Raw genomic sequence first — 16962 nt, 5'->3', positions numbered from 1 at the left:
GAAACCTCAGTACAGAAGGTATCTTAAATGTATGCATTTTTTAAATTTAATCATTTCTGTGTACTTGAGTAGCAAAAAAGCAGTGTAACTGTTTAATGTAAATGAGGTCTATAAAAATGACAAAAAGGTTTACACAGAGCATAGTAGGCCTAAATATGAATATAAGTTAGCACATAAAAATAATTCAAACAGTAATTATATCACCATGAGACTTGAGAGTGAGAGAATATAAGAGTTGCCATGTTTTTGAGGAAGATCAGTTCAACATATTTGTCCTATGTCCTGGGAGTGGCAACTAATCGAAAGCTGTACTCTCTCTTTTGTTTAAACTCCGATTCCACATTTTCACCAAAATGAAGAAGCATCAGGAACATAGTCCCAGAGAAATTCCACAAATGTCATTACTCAAAGCACACAAACTAATTGACACTGCACAGCCATCAGTTTTTTTGTTTACATGCAACACCTTTAAACTAAGTGAGTGAATGAGATATCAGTGAATATGTACAGGGCCACAACACAAAGTACTGAAAAGTACTGGTATTTTGGTAAGAGCATTTAAATAAGTTTCCTCATGGTAGCCTACATCTTTAAAAGTGACCTAAAGGAAATTTAGATGGGCAAATTAGAGTACATACTTGTCTTTTCCGATGGTTTCATAGTCCTTCACAACTACATCAATGACCGAGGAGGAGACCAAAGACTGCCCCTTCAAGTCAAATTCTAAGTCCTGCAATTACAGAGTTAAGCTAAGTGAGATTGTCCATGGCATATTGTACTGTATGTTGTATAAACAGTCAATACAGGATTTTACAAATTGACAAGGTACTTCCATCTGAATCACAACCTCTAAGTGATAGGGTATGTAAAGATATCACACTTACTTCATTCCAGATAGGATTTACTTCATTGTCTATATGCTTTGTCTTCTTCTTTTCATCTTTTAAGATCAAAACATGTGTTATGTCAGAGAATTATGTTAGAACATGTTAGCTGTATGGCTACTTCTGACAGGAAAAGGGGATGTTATGTCCTTATAAGGACAAATTGCAAATACTTGGACATGATTTTTCCCACTTCACATCATGTCTGACTCAATTTCTGTATTATTTGAAGCGAAAATGTATCATCGAAAAAGTTTCGTATAGCTTCTGTGCAAGTTAAACTTTTCAATGCATTGGTGTGTTTGTAAGCTATGCCTTAAACAGCTTATTTGTAGCCTATAATTAGCCTAGTTTTACATTGAACGTTGCGGTATAATTTAATTGATGCTCACCACAAAATATGACTGTGACAAAAGGGTCTGGATTTCCGAGTGTCTTTTTAGGTATCCCTTTGGCGGATTCTATCTTAACCCGCAGCATCCTAGCTCCTTTTGTCGCACTGGCATGTCACATCTAGATTTCCCTTAAGCACTAGTGGATACCTTTGTTTAAGTAAAGAGGGGACGGCCTTTACACGCATGGGAGTAGGCTAGAGGAAATGAATCTGTGTCACTCCACTTTCTGTCACTCTCTTACAGCCTAACAGATGGGTTTAGACAACCACCATGTAGTCCAAGCTACATATAGCAGCCACTGCATGTGGTTAACAGCACGTAGGTCAGTCAGCCGAAATTAGGGTTGCCAAGTTCCTCAACCCCAAATGAGGACACTTCACTTCACACACACACACACACACACAAATATATAGGCCTACATTCATATTCATTTAAATATACATTCAAATGGTAATAATACATTCATATACATATATATATATATATACATTCAAATGGTAATAATGACAAAGTATTTTTGTTTTTATTTTATAAATTTCTTAAGAAATACTACCGACATGATGAATTATGCTAGCATCCCCGGTTCGAATCCAGCTCGAAGCTTCGGCTGCCTCACCGCCGCCGGTCACGCGATCCGCGAAGTCTGACTGCCACTGCGTGTGTGTTTGCGATTCTTTGTAACATGGCCGGGGGGCCATTGCACAAAACTAGGATAAGGGATTAAGCCGGGATATATTGGTTATCCTGGCTCAATTTATCCGTGATCCAGTTGCACAAAAGCGGGATAGGGGGCAGCAGGATATGTTATGGTAAGTCACCATGGCGATTTATTCTGTGCTATCTCATCCCCCTTATCTCAGTCAGCAGTCACCACAAACGGAAACCATTAGAAGCTAGTTATCCCACTGCCCACTACACATTGTATCACCTCAGGGGCGCAACTACCCATTTTTGAGGGGTATGCAACAACAACATTGGCGCCCCCCCCCCCCCCCCCCCCCCCAAAAAAAAAAAAAAAAAAAACACAAACAACTAAAGCAAAACAAAAGGCCAATTAATTTACACTATTACTGTGCATTAGTGTCTATTGAATATGTTTTTAAAGAAATGCTGCCAATTTGATGTTTAACTTGATGTTACACTTGATAAGTATTGATAAATGGTGCATTGCCACTTTAAGAGAGTCTAAACGGTTCTCATAACGTCCTTTTGCCAGCTATTGCTCACAATGTATAAGCTGATAGGCACTCTAGCCTTGTTTGTTTGCACCACATTGACAACACAATATTAAGTTATTACAAGGAGCCTTCATTGTTAGGATATATAAACATGTAATGAGTTGCTGCTAGCATGACATTTCTGTTTGCAGTTGGCCATTAAAAGTGCAGTATGAGCATGGTAGCCACCTAGCTATCTGAATGGAATATGCTATGTTTCAATCGGCATTATGCTTAACAAACGCTAGTTAGTCTGTTAACATTCATATTTGCAAGCCTCCAAGTACAGACTCAATGGGCCATACAGTGGCATTGTCATGGCACTCTTATGTAGATACATACCATTATGAAATCCTTGGCCACAACTTTGCACTGACACGGTTCACACTATCTGCGGGTGTGATGGCTCATATGATTTATGGGTGTGATAACAATGCAAGGTATCCTTTGCATGACTGCAGTGAGGTGCCTTTGTAACTAAACATACTTGGGTGACATAAACACTCAGGCTTGGATAAGTTACACAATATGTGTTTATTTTGAATAAAAACGTTACAACAATAACAAAAGTGCAAAATAAGATTACAACACAAAAGGTTAATTTAAGTTAAAAAATAGTACCAAATGTATCAAATGTTACAAAAAAAGTAAAAAGTCAAAAAATAGTCAAAAAATCTTCACAAATCTTCCCGCCTCACTGCTTCTCCACCATCCTGCTGAACAACTGAGGGCACTTCTATCTTCCCTCATCGCCCTCATCTCCGCCAGGGTCTGTTCAAGCCTCTGTGCAGCAGTCAGCAGAATCAGACCTCTCGAGGTAGGCCAAGAGGCCATCCTCGAGCCTCTGCCGCTTCGGCGCCCTCGGGGTGCCAGAGGGTCTGGTGGGGACGCGAGCTGGAGTGCGCCTGGAGATGGAGAAGAGGAGCTGGTGGACTGCACTGGAGAGGAAGCTCTGCCAGAGGGTGTGGTGGGGTCACGAACTGGTGTTCGCCTGGCTGATGGTGAAGCTGGAGAAGAGGATGGTGAAGATGGAGAAGAGGAGCTGGTGGACTGCACTGGAGAGGGAGCCGATGAGGGATTCGAGTGTGGTGCGCTGGACCGCCTCAGCCTCAGGAAAATAAACACAATACATGTTACAGATATTGTAACAGATATAGTATTCCTATACTCGTCATCACTTTTGTCGTCACGTTGTAGTTCGTTTGTAGTCCATGTGGCCTTTCATGGGTTTGGACATGAAGCCACATGGACTACAAACGAACTGTGACGACAAAAGTGATGACGAGCCCCTAACTGGGCAGCTCTTGCTGCTTTTTATTTGTCTCGTAAATCCGCCGCCCGGGTTGGAAACATAGACTGTAAAAAAATAGATGCAATACAATGTAACGTTTTGTTTTCGAACTGGTTTGCTAAAAGGCTACGTTGCTAAAAATAACAACTAGCCTACCACTGCCCCTGGTGGCTTTGATGTGAACTTGGGAATTTGCCCTTTTTATCACTTGAAAAGCTGCATATCTTTCTTTCACGAGCATCTTACACTATATTTTAAGCAAATACAGTTGTTTGTTTAGGAACCTTTGTTGTGGCATCCGTGTTTGTCACACATTCGATGGCAAAGCACTTGAACACTTGCTGTCGGAAAAACAAAGTAGCCATGGGGGCGGTCCTTGTCATTCCGAGGTGCTCTGAATGCACCGTTAAGTCATTTAGAGACGACCTAACCCTCCAAATCCTGACCCCCTGATCTAGACGCACCCTAGGGGCTAGGATCCAGCTGCATAGACTGGTGAGCTTGCTGTCATATCTACTTCGTCTCGACTCATGAGCGTCATCTAGCGTCTGAACAAACCACAGGAACAGCCAACAACCTGTCTTTTACCAGAGCCCGTTACTATAGAACAACCGGGAACAACCACTGGAGATGTCTCTTTAAAAATATAGCGCCACCCCCTTGGTCTCTTTAATTAGACGTCACACACTGAAAGTAAAACAATCTTTAGAGGCAGGAAAACTATCGATAACCTAGTGGCACGACCATTAACTCCCCGAACATCGTGGAGAACAAACCATTCATTTAGTCATTGTAATGAAAAACTATGCATATTGTTAACGTAAGTTACGCTGTTATGTGACTAGAAATGAAGTAGCTGCTACACTATTCATATGGCTCTATCAGTATAGCTAAGTCGCAAATGCAGTTAGCGATAGCATTACTAGCTAATAGACATGAACGCCAATAGAAAGCTAACTGAAGAGTTTGTTGGCTAGCATGCGATAGAAGTAACGTTACCAAAGACTTTCAGTGTAAGTTACTGACAATATTTTAATTTAGCTTTTGTCATTGTTGGTCTTGTTGGATACGCCCTTCTGTTTAATACTACGGTAGGCCGTATATTTTGGCAAATCATTGAAATAGCTATTAGCTAACGTGACAACAAATCACCAGTATAACGTTTCAACTAGCTAACAGTAACTGCCAAACAGTAGTAAACGACAGGTCGCATGCTTTCTAAAGTGATCTAGAGCTAAGGCATTGTACAAATCGATGAGAAGTGCCGCGTTATGGTCCAATGCTCCCCACAATTCATCTAAGACTTACTTAACGTTAATAAGGATTGGTAACACTACCTGGCTGAAAGACGCAGCCAACATCAACAAGGATATAAGACACGTTTCCTGGCTGAAATACACCGTTCCCTTGGACAACGATGAACGTTGCACCCTCGAAAATCAGTATTTAGGAACTAGTTGTAGGTGATTTCCCCACATGTCTTTATTTGTGCGTATTTAGATCTTACCCGTAAACGAAACTAATTAAGTTTGACAAGGGTTTACAGTTTCCATTGTGCTCTTGACTTTTGCCTATTGTTTGTTTAATTTTTAATGAGTTCTTACTCAACATGCAGAATCAATATACCAGCTAGTCAGTGCCTTCAGTTGCGAAAAAGAATCCTCTCTCTGAAGTAGACTGTTATAACGTCTTTTATATAGCTTACTGCCCTTAAGCAATGGAAGGAAGGACGGACCCTGAGAGGTAATGGCAAGTTTTATTGTGTGTGTGTATTTGCCATTGATACACAAATGCTAAGGGAAAAACACATCTGACAAATGCAATCAAGCTGCCTAATTCACATTGCTGTTTGGCTAAATTAAAAACTAATTTGCTATTGTTTGTGTTTTCTCTATAGCCATTGTACAGATTTAAACTGGGTGGGGACAAACAATCATCTCCTTAAACCATTTCAAGCTGATGGAAAAGATTCTGCATCTACTAAAACCTGCAATCACAATAAGAAGTCTACAGATAAAAGTGATGAGAATGTCATTGATAACTCTCCATTAGTAGCTTCTGACATGGACTCTGAACGTGACAGTGGGTCAGCTGAGCCTGCAATTGTTGACCAGCCTGTCAATCAAGTGGATTCTCCCAGTGGACAGAAGCCTTCCAAACCATGCTTATCAGACTGTAGATCTTCCGACATTCCCACCGGGGATAGCCCCAGTCTATGTCTAAGTTTAAATGAAACACCATGCATTTCTCAGGATGTGGAAATGTTAAGCCCAGAGAGCTCCATGTGCAAAGACTCTCTGGAGGGGACTTGTGCTCAAGTAGAAACATGTAGTGCTTCCTGTCTAACAACAGGGCTAAAGACTTCAGACAGGTCAGACACAAGTGCCAAAGAGCAAATAGGTGAGCAATGTAATGTTGTCACTGTGGGAAGTGATGCACACAAGACTAATTGCATTGCATCTTCAGTTTTGAACACAATAACTAATCAACAAGAGAACAGCTGGACAAAATCAATCAAAAGGTATTTTTCTCATGTTCTGTCTAAACAATGTTTTGCTCATCCTAAAGAATAATTTAAGCATTATGCAATAATTTAAGCATTATGTATATTAAGTGGGTCATTCCACGTCAATTCAACCAGGGCCCAAGCACTTAGGTCCCAAAAAATTCTGAAAAAAAATATCAGGTGTACCTATATTACCCAGGAGACACACTGTACAATTACTTTTATGTAAGATCAATACTTTCAAAGATACAGCCAGTTTTACAGGGTGCAGGGAGGTATCAATTTTGTTCGGCCTCTTTTTTTGTCAAAGTTCACAAGCCCATAGCACAAGAACTAAACCATGTAGGAGGCTCAAATTTTGCATGCTGTACATAAATAGGAATAGTATATAGCAAAATCGTCAGGTTTGGTCTGGATTATCCTGCATGGTCATAGCTGTCCCTCAAAGTTGAATAAAATGTTGGAGATTTTGGCTGGGCTCTGTTTAGGCCTTCATAAGACATATTAGTACTCAACATAGGCTCTTGATTTATGTTCCTTATTGAGATAAGTAGAAACACTCTCACAAAAAGCAATGAACAGAAAATAAATTCCGTCAGGGTCTGAACAACAGACCACACAAGTCTGAAAAATCATTTAGGTTCTCTTTTTCAGAGCACCCAAACACCTTTTGGGAATATACAATGATTTTTTAAATATATTTTTTCTTTGTTCTCCATGATCCCTTCTTTTTTAAAACACCAATTTGACGTGTCTTATGCTAATCTTTCTTTTTTATTTTCCACTCTGAACATGGGCAAAATGCACCATTGAGATCAATATTATATTAATAGATAATAATTATATAGAGTTACCACAGTGCCACCTTTGAGACCTAAGTGCGTAGGCCCTGGTTGAATTGATGTGGAATGACCCCAGTGCTTTACCTAGACTTCCTTGGTAAATATTATCTGTCATAGCAGTGTAAGAGTATTATTGTCTGTGTCATTGCCTGGAATGAATGAAATATTTGGGAAAGGAAAGTAGGCTAACTAATGTGTTTCATTGGCTTTGATAAGTGAGCTGACAGAAGAAAGAAGAGACAAACTGTGGAGGGGAACATCCGTTGATGAGCTTAGGAGGATGCCATTGTGTGGTCATCCATTGCCCCATTTGAAGGCTGCACCCAGTCATTCTGTAATGATCAGAGTAAGTCATTGTTGGTAATTATGATGTCTACTCATCCTACACTAACCTGGTTAGCACCAGACTTATCTCAATTGAAATTGTGATTGGTTCTGGACAAGGTTCATTCATCTCCCATTTCCAAGGGGCGTCTAGCCTGACGAGTCAGACCCACATTAAAATGTAGGGTCTGGGGACTCACCGTTGTCAGTGCTCAGTCCGAGGGGCGGGATAATCGGTTGTCTTTCAAATTCCCTCTGCACGCAATAGGACAGCGCTACAACTCATGAGTCCAATGTGTTTTCCCACCAGCAGAGCTAGTTGGCTAGTTCAAACTTTTGCCAACTTAAAAAAAGCTTAACTCGTGTCATGCTGTTCTTCAACAGCAACATCCAAATTACATTTTCTGCCGCTAGGGTGCGTCTAGATTTCTAGGCTAAGGGGCGTCACCAACGGACGCCAATCAAAATGCCTCTGGACACACTTTGATAGACCTAAAACCAATCAGAACAATGAAGGAGGTGACATGCAGAGCAGCCGTGGCCTACTGGTTAGCGCTTCGGACTTGTTTCCGGAGGGTTGCCGGTTCGAACCCCGACCAGTAGGCACGGCTAAAGTGCCCTTGAGCAAGGCACCTAACCCCTAACTGCTCCCCGAGCGCCGCTGTTGTTGCAGGCAGCTCACTGCGCCGGGATTAGTGTGTGCTTTACCTCACTGTGTGTTCACTGTGTGCTGAGTGTGTTTCACTAATTTACGGATTGGGATAAATGCAGAGACCAAATTTCCCTCACGGGATCAAAAGAGTATATGTACTTATACTTATACAATCATCTCAACAAACAAGCGTTTTTCAAATACTGCTTTGTTGTCATCATGTTAAATATTTGAAACGTTTATGATTGGTGCCTGGGTTTTAGGAACCTTGGAAATGGGAGTGAATGACCTCTTTGCAAAGGTTCCTCTGGGTTCTCCCAGGCTAATCCTGCACCTCACTGGACAAATTCCAGGGTTTCCACGGGTCATGACATTTCTGGAATATCATGGAATTTTGGAAAGTCTATTCCAGACATGGAAAGTCAGGGAATTGTATCATTTTTGGGGAAAAGTCATGGAATATCTGGGAATTTTTCTGTAGCAGTTTAAAATTCACTTGCCAAAATACATGAATACAAATGCATATATTTCTATGCAGAATTGGTGTATATCTGGTTATTAGCTTTACTGCTTGCTTGAATCATTTTGGTTAGCCCAACTTTGTTTATTCAATGCCCATTTATTCATCTGCTGTTCTAAAAAAGGAAAAGATTATTCAAGGCTACATGGCTTCCTGAAATCTTTGATCAGTGTATTGTACCATTCATTATACAGTAGGTCATGGAAATTCAGTTTTTTAGTCAGGGGAAAGTCATGATTTACATACCATGCTGAGCACGCCCGCTCTCGTCTGATCTCGGAAGCTAAGCAGCATCGGGCCTGGTTAGTACTTGGATGGGAGACCGCCTGGGAATACCAGGTGCTGTAAGCGTTTGGGGCAGCCGTGGCCTACTGGTTAGCACTTCGCACTTGAAACCGGAGGGTTGCCGGTTCGAACCCCGACCAGTAGAAACGGCTGAAGTGCCCTTGAGCAAGGCACCTAACCCCTCACTGCTCCCCAAGCGCCGCTGTAGCAGGCAGCTCACTGCGTTGGGATTAGTGTGTGCGTTTCACCTCACTGTGTGTTTCACTAATTCACAGATTGGGATAAATGCAGAGACCAAATTTCCCTCACGGGATCAAGAGTATATATACTTATACTTATACTTTGAATTAGAGTGGGAACCCTGAAATTCACAAAGGCAGCCATGGACTTAACAACCAATGTAAATGTCTGCACATGTGCTCAAAAATCTGTGCGATCTAACATTTTCATTGGTTGCACCAGTGCACTTAACATTTAATGTATTTAGGTCAATTCTGTTATATGTGTATGTGTGTGTGTGTGTGTGTGTGTGTATATATATATATATATATATATATATATATATATATACACAGCGGGGAAAATAAGTATTGAACACGTCAATTTTTTTTTTCAGTAAGTATACTTCCAATGAGGCTATTTGCATGAAATTTTCACCAGACATTAGTATTAACTCAGATAATCCACCCATATAAACAAATCCAAACATTAAAGTCCATAGGTAGAGTTATGTGTAATAAAGTGGAATGACACAAGAAAAAAATATTGAACACGGCTGCTGAAATTTCTTAAATTCTTTGTGGAAAAGCCTTTATTCGTAATGACAGCTTTAAGGCATTTCCTGTATGACAAAACTAATCAGTCACAGTATTCTGGTGTGATTTTGGCCCATTCTTTTAAACAGATAGTCCTTTAATGTTGAAGATTCCAGGAGTCCCTCTTGTGAATCCTGATCTTTAGTAAACTTCCAAAACGGTTCAATTGGATTTAAGTCAAGGCCTTGATTTCCTTTCTCTGAAACCAGTTGAGAGTTTCCTTTGCTGAATGGTTTGGATCATTGTCCTGCTGGAAGGTCTAGCCATGTCTCATCCTCATCATCCTGGTGGATGGCAAGATTCTCCTGAAACAAAGTGACTCCATTCATCATTCCTTCAATTGTATGAAGTCTACCAGTACCATAAGATGAAAAACCCACCCACACCATGATGCCACCACCTCCAAACCTCACTGTATGGTATTTTTAGGGTGATGCACAGTGCCATTTCTCCTCCAAATATGGTGTGTAGTATGACAACCGAAAAGTTCAATTTTGCTCTCTCCTGACCAGAATACATTCTCTCAGTATTTCATAGGATTGTCCAAATGTTGTGTAATAAACTTTCAACGAGCTTTGACAAGTTTTTCTTCAGCAAAAGAGTCATGCGGGATGACCTTGCATAGAGGCCATGGCGGTGGAGTACATTACCTATGATTTTCTCTGTAACAATTGTACCGGCTGCCTCCAAGTCTTTCTGGAGCTTTCCCAGAGTGGTCCTTGGCTCTTGGGCTACATTTCTGACTATCCTTCTGACTTCCTGGTCAGAAATCTTGCAAGGAGATCCTGTCCATGGCCAGTTGATGATGCAGTGATGTTCCTTCCACTTGCAGATAATGGCTCCAATACTGCTTGCTGGATGATTCTGAAGTTTTGAAGTGCATCTGTAACCAGTTCCATTGATATGTTTTGCAACAATAAGGTTGCAAAGGTTTTGGGAGAGCTCCTTTGCTTTTAGCCATCATGAAATGTTTCTTGTGTGACACCTTGGTAAAAAAAAAAAACTTTTTTATAGCCCACTAGTATGTACTAACCCAGCTTATATCAATTTGCACAGATAGTAGGGATACTTTCTCTAACTACTTATAGATTCCAGTTTGTTCCTTGCCTTTGTGTACTGCTTTTTCTTAGCGTGTTCAATACTTTTTCCCTGTGTCATTCCACTTTTTTACTCATAACTCTACTTTTCTACATTAATGTTTGGATTTTTATATATGTGTGGATTACCTAAGTGGATACTAATGTCTGGTGAAAATTTCATGCGAATAGCCTCACTTGAAGTATATTTACTGAAAAAAATGTTGATGTGTTCAATACTTATTTCCCCCGCTGTATATACACACACACACACACACACATATACACATATACATATAACAGAATTGACCTAAATACATTAAATGTTAAGTCTCTCTCTCTAGATACAAGATACACCTGTTCAACTGCTGATTAACGCAAATATCTAATCAGCAAATAAAATGGCAACAACTCAATGCATTTAGACAATGCCAGGATGATCTGCTGAATGATAAATGATCTGCCACAAGCCTTGCATAGTTAATCATTACAAAGGTTACATGCATTGTTTAGGTACTCAATGTTGTGGGGTCAAAGGCCAGTGATTTGCCAGGAACAAATGAGCTATGCCTGCATACCGGAGTAACATTATTTTTTAATAATGAAGCAATCGGTTTTAGTGAGATCTTACCATCTTGCTAGATTGTCACAATAGTTCAGTGTCATCTCTCATGATCTTTTTACGATTTGATTTATATGATATTTCAACAGACAGATCTGCTTAGAGAAGGTGACGTCCCTGTCCCATACCCGAGCAAGTTCAGAGATGCTTGGGATGACGTTTCTGTGAAGCTGCCCTGTTCGGAGAAGAACCTCTTCCCAGTTGAGACAGAAGTAGGTTGTAGGTTGTAAGTAAGTGAAGTTGTTTTGAATGTGTTGACAAAATGGATTACAGTTTGTCATCAGCAAGTTAACAACTCTGATGATGGAATGGTAACTTTGTTTTTATCTTTTTAAGGTTTGTTTAATAGTTCATATGTATGTTTTAGGGTGGAAACACTGTCCAAAGTAGATGGGACTTGATCTGTGCAGCTTTGGAAAGTGAATGCAAAAGTTCTCTGGACATTAGGGTGAGTGTACATCATGGAAACTAAACCCCATGTCATCGAGAAAGTTTTTCTCAGCTTTTTTTAGATGTTTAAAAATGTAATGAAGTTCAGTGGAAATGAGGGTCAAAGTTCAAAATGGCAACTTCTAGACCATTGATGCATTGAAAAATACCCTCCATTGAATATCATGTTATTAACCTTGTAGTATTTCCATATGTTGGTTTTTTATGTGTTACAAGAACTATGGTGAGGCAATTGATATCAAGGTGAAGATTTCTGCTTTGGATTTTTTGTACATCATCTCTGAAAGGTCCATGTAGTTGGCTATGTAGAAAATTTAACTAGTATTGTACTTGTGGGGTGGGGATGGACATATTGTAACAAGTCATCCATGATGCAGGGGGTAGATGCAGGTTTCTTTATTCTGAGGTCACCACAGTCAACCAGCCAACTCGCAGCAGTATTAAAGCCAAGAGTATACAAGAATGAATATAAAACTACAGTCCAGACTGTTTAGAGAACAGAACAAAGCACAGGGCTTAGAGCTGTGTAGTATTACAAAAGCTGCTGAAAGACGGAATGACAGAGTAGCCTCGGGAGTCGTCACACATATTCATAAATATCATGGCTACTACTACGTCTTAGCAGAAAATCCAGGCATAGCAATAGACCTCTGAAGATTGTCTACGAAAAAGCTGCCATCTTTGCCCATATAATGAGATCTGGTATGTTGCGATTTTTCCTATGGGAAAATAGCATTAGGATTTTGAATTATTATACCTATATAAACTATCGCGGGACGAGGAAGTCGTTTTGCTACACACCGGTGTCCTCTGCCTCCGTGTTCGGTGCACCGGATCTCCTTATATGGACAAAGATGGCAGCTTTTTTTTGTAAACAGAGTAACAAAAGGAATTTTGCGTGTTAGAAAAGGAATAAAAATTGGATTGAAATGGCCAAAGAAGTGAGGTGATACAGTGGTAGAACTGTCATCTAGTATGCGGCAAACAAGAGTTTAATTCCCATTGAGTTCCAGTTTCACATTCTGTTTCTCGGTTCTTGGACTGGATTACTCAGTACTGGTCTGATTTTGGTCATTTATGTGGCAGGCCAATGTGTTCGAATTAGTGTATTTGAAGTACATATAGACATGAGATGTTGCATAGGCTTTATGTCAACAACGCAAAACTCAAATCATAAAGTAAAATGTATTACACCTCCACCTGGTCTCCCATAGACAGTGGGTTTATCAATGCATGGAGGGGGTCTTTAAGTTAAAAAAAGGTTTTCATCCATTCAGAAAGCTATTCACAACAACCAGCAGGAAGCACCAAAAGTCCTACCTGAAGCAATAGGATTTTCAGTGAACCATTTAGTTTGCTTTCATGTTTTTACCACCTGGTAAATCTGTATGTTTCATTAACAATTATTATCTTCTAGGATGCAATTCTGAGATACAGTGCTGCTCATGCCAAGCGATGGGACTTCACTGCCCTAAATGTACTTTGTACTGATGTAAGTAGATTTTTCATTTTTACCAGATAATATTTCATAATTCAGTTACCTTCATAATTTCCCCTAGGAAGGGACATTTTGGACAAAATGGATCTAGTAAAGGGTTATCTTTGGCCGTGACATTCCCAATTATCAGAACTGCAGATGGTTCATTTGCATATGATAATATTATCTGAGAAAATTCAATGAAAACAACATGTCAAGTTTGCTCCAGGATTCTGTTTCGATCTCAATGGGACTCACCTGCTTAGATAAAGGATAAATTAAATAAAAAATAAATGTAGATGTTATTTCTATTCTAATCTGTTTAAAAACTTTACTAAATGTATTAGATTAGTAAATCTTATTAAATGTATTAAAAATTAGATCACTCAAAAAGTATCCTTGCACTGCTTTATAAATAGCAGTGAAGTTTTAATGAAGTAGATGGGTAAAGTTAAAGTATACAGTATAAGGGAGGGGACAGATCAGTAACAGGGAAATCTGCCCCTAACTCTAAATATGGTGTATTTCTTAACTGACTCCATCCTGTAATGTAAGGAGCCAGTGGCATTGTTAGAAACAGCATAACATGACAGTTTGTGGTCTGTTTGTTTCCACTGTCACCATGGTAGGAAACACAAATGAAGGAACCATAGAGTAGATCTAAGGTGCAGTATTTGCCTGTAAAGTATGGCAAAGTATAGAATTATGAAATACTGTTTTGTAGAAACGTATGTTAATTTGGGTGAAAGTCTGGAAATTTTACTCAAAGTAATTCACAAAACACAAAAACCTGCAATCTGCAAACAGTGTTGAAGTTCAAAAGTCTTTCAAAAGGGAAAAGGTCTTTCAAAAAAAGGAACATTTCTGGCAGATCGCATTATTAACTTTGGGGCCCATGTTCAACAAATCTACATTTAGGCACAGACTATCGAAGAGTGGAAAGATGAATTCACATGTTGACATGATGATAAAGAAGACAATCATTGAACTTCTTGAATCTTAATAGGATGTATTATCTATCTATGAAGAGAAAACAGTGCAGTAAAGGGTTAATGTGGAGTTGTGGAGCTCTTCTCATTCATTTAGATAGGAGCCTGATCTTGTTAGGCTGAATTAACTGCCAGGATTCATTGGCAAATAAATAAAATAACTTATTCCTGTTGTCTTTTGCATGTTATAATAGACTCAATTCACAAGTCACACCTCAGAACTCTGGTAAAGACTTGTATGCTACAGAATCTCATTCCATGAAGTTGTCTTACTTTGTGTCATCTCGATTCTATATTCAACCTGTGGAGGTTATGCTTGCTGCCTTGGAATACTGTACGACTAGCCGTGTGTTTGAATGCCCTGTAATGAAGTGGTGTTTCACAGACACGGGGGGAAATGGCTGGTTTCTGGGTCTGTCATCTAGCTACACGCTCAATCGGTGTGAGTCTGCCCCTTCTGGTGCCTTCTCCCTGAGGGTTCTGTCTGTGAATGTCATCCAATTAAGACAGCGGTGGGCAATCAGCATGACATCAGCAGCTGTTCCCATAAGCCCTGAGAGGCACTGCTGTTTATTGAGCTTGAACACACCCAGCACATGGACCACATTTGCAGCCAATGGCAGCCCTTGTCTGCCTGGCCCTGGGGAAGCGATTTAAACACAGTAGTGTATAGCGTTGGTGATGATTTCCAAAATTAAGGTTCATTAGAAACTTTTTGTATTCTGGCCATGTGTGTCAACTTCAATGAACCACAATAATTCAGAGCATGTGCAGAAATTCTATTTTGAGCACATAGAGACATAGATACATTGTCCTCCAAAATATTGGCACCCCTGATAAAGTTGAGCAAACATATGTATAAAACAGAATCTTTTGATTATTTCATATTTGTTTCACACTGAAAACAAGATCTTGAATTTCCCCTTGGGGATCAATAAAGTATCTTATCTATCTATCTCTATCTAAATTAGATAAATTAAAATCCAGATTTAATTAAAGTGAAAGTGGGGCCATCAGTTAGAGAAGCAGCATTACTAACTCAACAGACTAGAGCTGAACATTTGATTTATGTGAGATGAAAATGTATAGAAATATGTAAATGTGCACCACAAAACACTGTGGGCACTAATCTGAATCCGCTGTGACAACTGCGTAAGGCTACCATGCTTCCGAAACTAAGCAGTGACAACAGGCGATGATGCCAGTAATTGTCAATGCCGTTGATGCCAGTAATTGTCAATGCCGTTGATGCCAGTAATTTCTGATTTATTGACGCATAGGTGGGCGCAATGAAACAAATCAGTTGAGTAATTAGCAGCATTTTTTTAACAAGAACATGATGGTAGTTTGATGCCAGCAAAAGTTGTGACAGGGTCCTATTTTACCACTGTGTTGCATCACATCTTCTTTACACAACAGTTTGTAAATATTTAGGAACTTAAGAGATCATTCCTCTTAAAATGAGCTCGGGGTCCATAGAAGACATTTGTGCTTGATCTGGCCCGTATTTGTGAATGGAGCGTCAAACTGTGTTCAGACTAGGGGTGTAAAAGTACACGTATTCGTACAGAACCGTTTAGGTATAGGATGTGTACCAAATGTACCAAATGCAGTCTTTAACAGTAATCAACAATAGGCTTTTTTGCTTGTGCACCATATTTCAAATTACGAGTTCCCACACAAACATATAAGTATAAGTATATATACTAGGCAACCTAACCCCTCACTGCTCCCCGAGCACCACTGTTGTAGCAGGCAGCTCACTGCGCCGGGATTAGTGTGTGCTTCACCTCACTGTGTGTTCACTGTGTGCTGAGTGTGTTTCACTAATTCACGGATTGGGATAAATGCAGAGACCAAATTTCCCTCACGGGATCAAAAAAGTATATATACTTATACTTATACGTATACTTATACTTGTGGCGGTGGTAGTGTAGTGGTTAAGGAGCTGAGCTAGCGTGCAGTAGCCTGAAAGTTGTCGGTTTAATTCCCGGCTTCCACCGTTGTGCCCTTGAGCAAGGCACTTAACCCCAAGTTGCTCCGGAGACAATGTGATCCCTTGTAATATAGCTGACATATGTAAGTCACTTTGGTCAAGAAGTGTCTGCTAAATGTAATGTAATGTAATGTAATGTATACTTAACCCCGACCAGTAGGCGTGGCTGAAGTGCCCTTGAGCAAGGCACCTAACCCCTTACTGCTCCCCGAGCGCCGCTGTTGTTGCAGGCAGCTCACTGCGCCGGGATTAGTGTGTGCTTCACCTCACTGTGTGTTCACTGTGTGCTGAGTGTGTTTCACTAATTCACGGATTGGGATAAATGCAGAGACCAAAATTCCCTCACGGGATCAAAAGAGCATATATACTATACTATATATATATATATACTTATACACTTACCGTAGTAAGTATGATTCACAAGTCGTAGGTAGGGCTGGGACGGTATGGATTTTTTCTTACCGCGGTTGAAAAGCAAGAAATGACCGCGATTTCGCGGTATACCGCTTTAACTGCTCCCCAACACACACGCGAAAGGTCGGGTTTGCTTCATCTTTTGATGATGAGTGTTTGAACTTTGAAACTTTGAATCCATGTGATAACATGGTTCCTCACATTAAA

At 40.0% G+C, this 16962-nt stretch overlaps 2 protein-coding genes and 1 pseudogene across 7 annotated transcripts in view; 2 read left to right on the top strand and 1 right to left on the bottom strand.

The window, feature by feature from the left end:
- myofl (myoferlin like) overlaps positions 1-1412 on the bottom strand; it is a 44763-nt gene extending 43351 nt beyond the window's left edge. Inside the window, exons 1-3 of the mRNA XM_076285293.1 lie at positions 1277-1412; positions 885-940; positions 639-730 (exon numbers count right to left, since the gene is read on the bottom strand). Of these exons, the coding sequence (XP_076141408.1) occupies positions 639-730; positions 885-940; positions 1277-1364 (236 nt within the window). The 5' untranslated portion in view covers positions 1365-1412. The remainder of the gene's footprint in view (positions 1-638; positions 731-884; positions 941-1276) is intronic.
- A 3055-nt stretch (positions 1413-4467) lies between these two features.
- Positions 4468-16962, top strand: part of parga (poly (ADP-ribose) glycohydrolase a) — a 68221-nt gene continuing 55726 nt past the window's right edge. Inside the window, exons 1-7 of one of the 6 annotated variants that reach the window (XM_076285289.1) lie at positions 4468-4607; positions 5488-5530; positions 5685-6308; positions 7352-7481; positions 11519-11641; positions 11797-11877; positions 13297-13371. In XM_076285289.1, the coding sequence (XP_076141404.1) occupies positions 5505-5530; positions 5685-6308; positions 7352-7481; positions 11519-11641; positions 11797-11877; positions 13297-13371 (1059 nt within the window). In that variant the 5' untranslated portion in view covers positions 4468-4607; positions 5488-5504. Of the gene's footprint in view, positions 5531-5684; positions 6309-7351; positions 7482-11518; positions 11642-11796; positions 11878-13296; positions 13372-16962 lie in introns of all 6 variants that reach the window. The other 5 variants (XM_076285288.1, XM_076285291.1, XM_076285290.1 and 2 more) reach the window with 5 other exon arrangements.
- LOC143124963 (5S ribosomal RNA) lies at positions 8868-8982 on the top strand (annotated as a pseudogene).

The sequence above is a fragment of the Alosa pseudoharengus genome, unplaced genomic scaffold, assembly GCF_046254945.1.
Source record: "Alosa pseudoharengus isolate Yale_2024_CS ecotype anadromous, Long Island Sound unplaced genomic scaffold, YU_APseudo_1.1 YU_APseudo_1.1_scf_15, whole genome shotgun sequence".
Classification (NCBI taxonomy): Eukaryota; Metazoa; Chordata; class Actinopteri; order Clupeiformes; family Clupeidae; genus Alosa; species Alosa pseudoharengus.
This window is presented reverse-complemented; position numbering and strand designations above follow the sequence as displayed.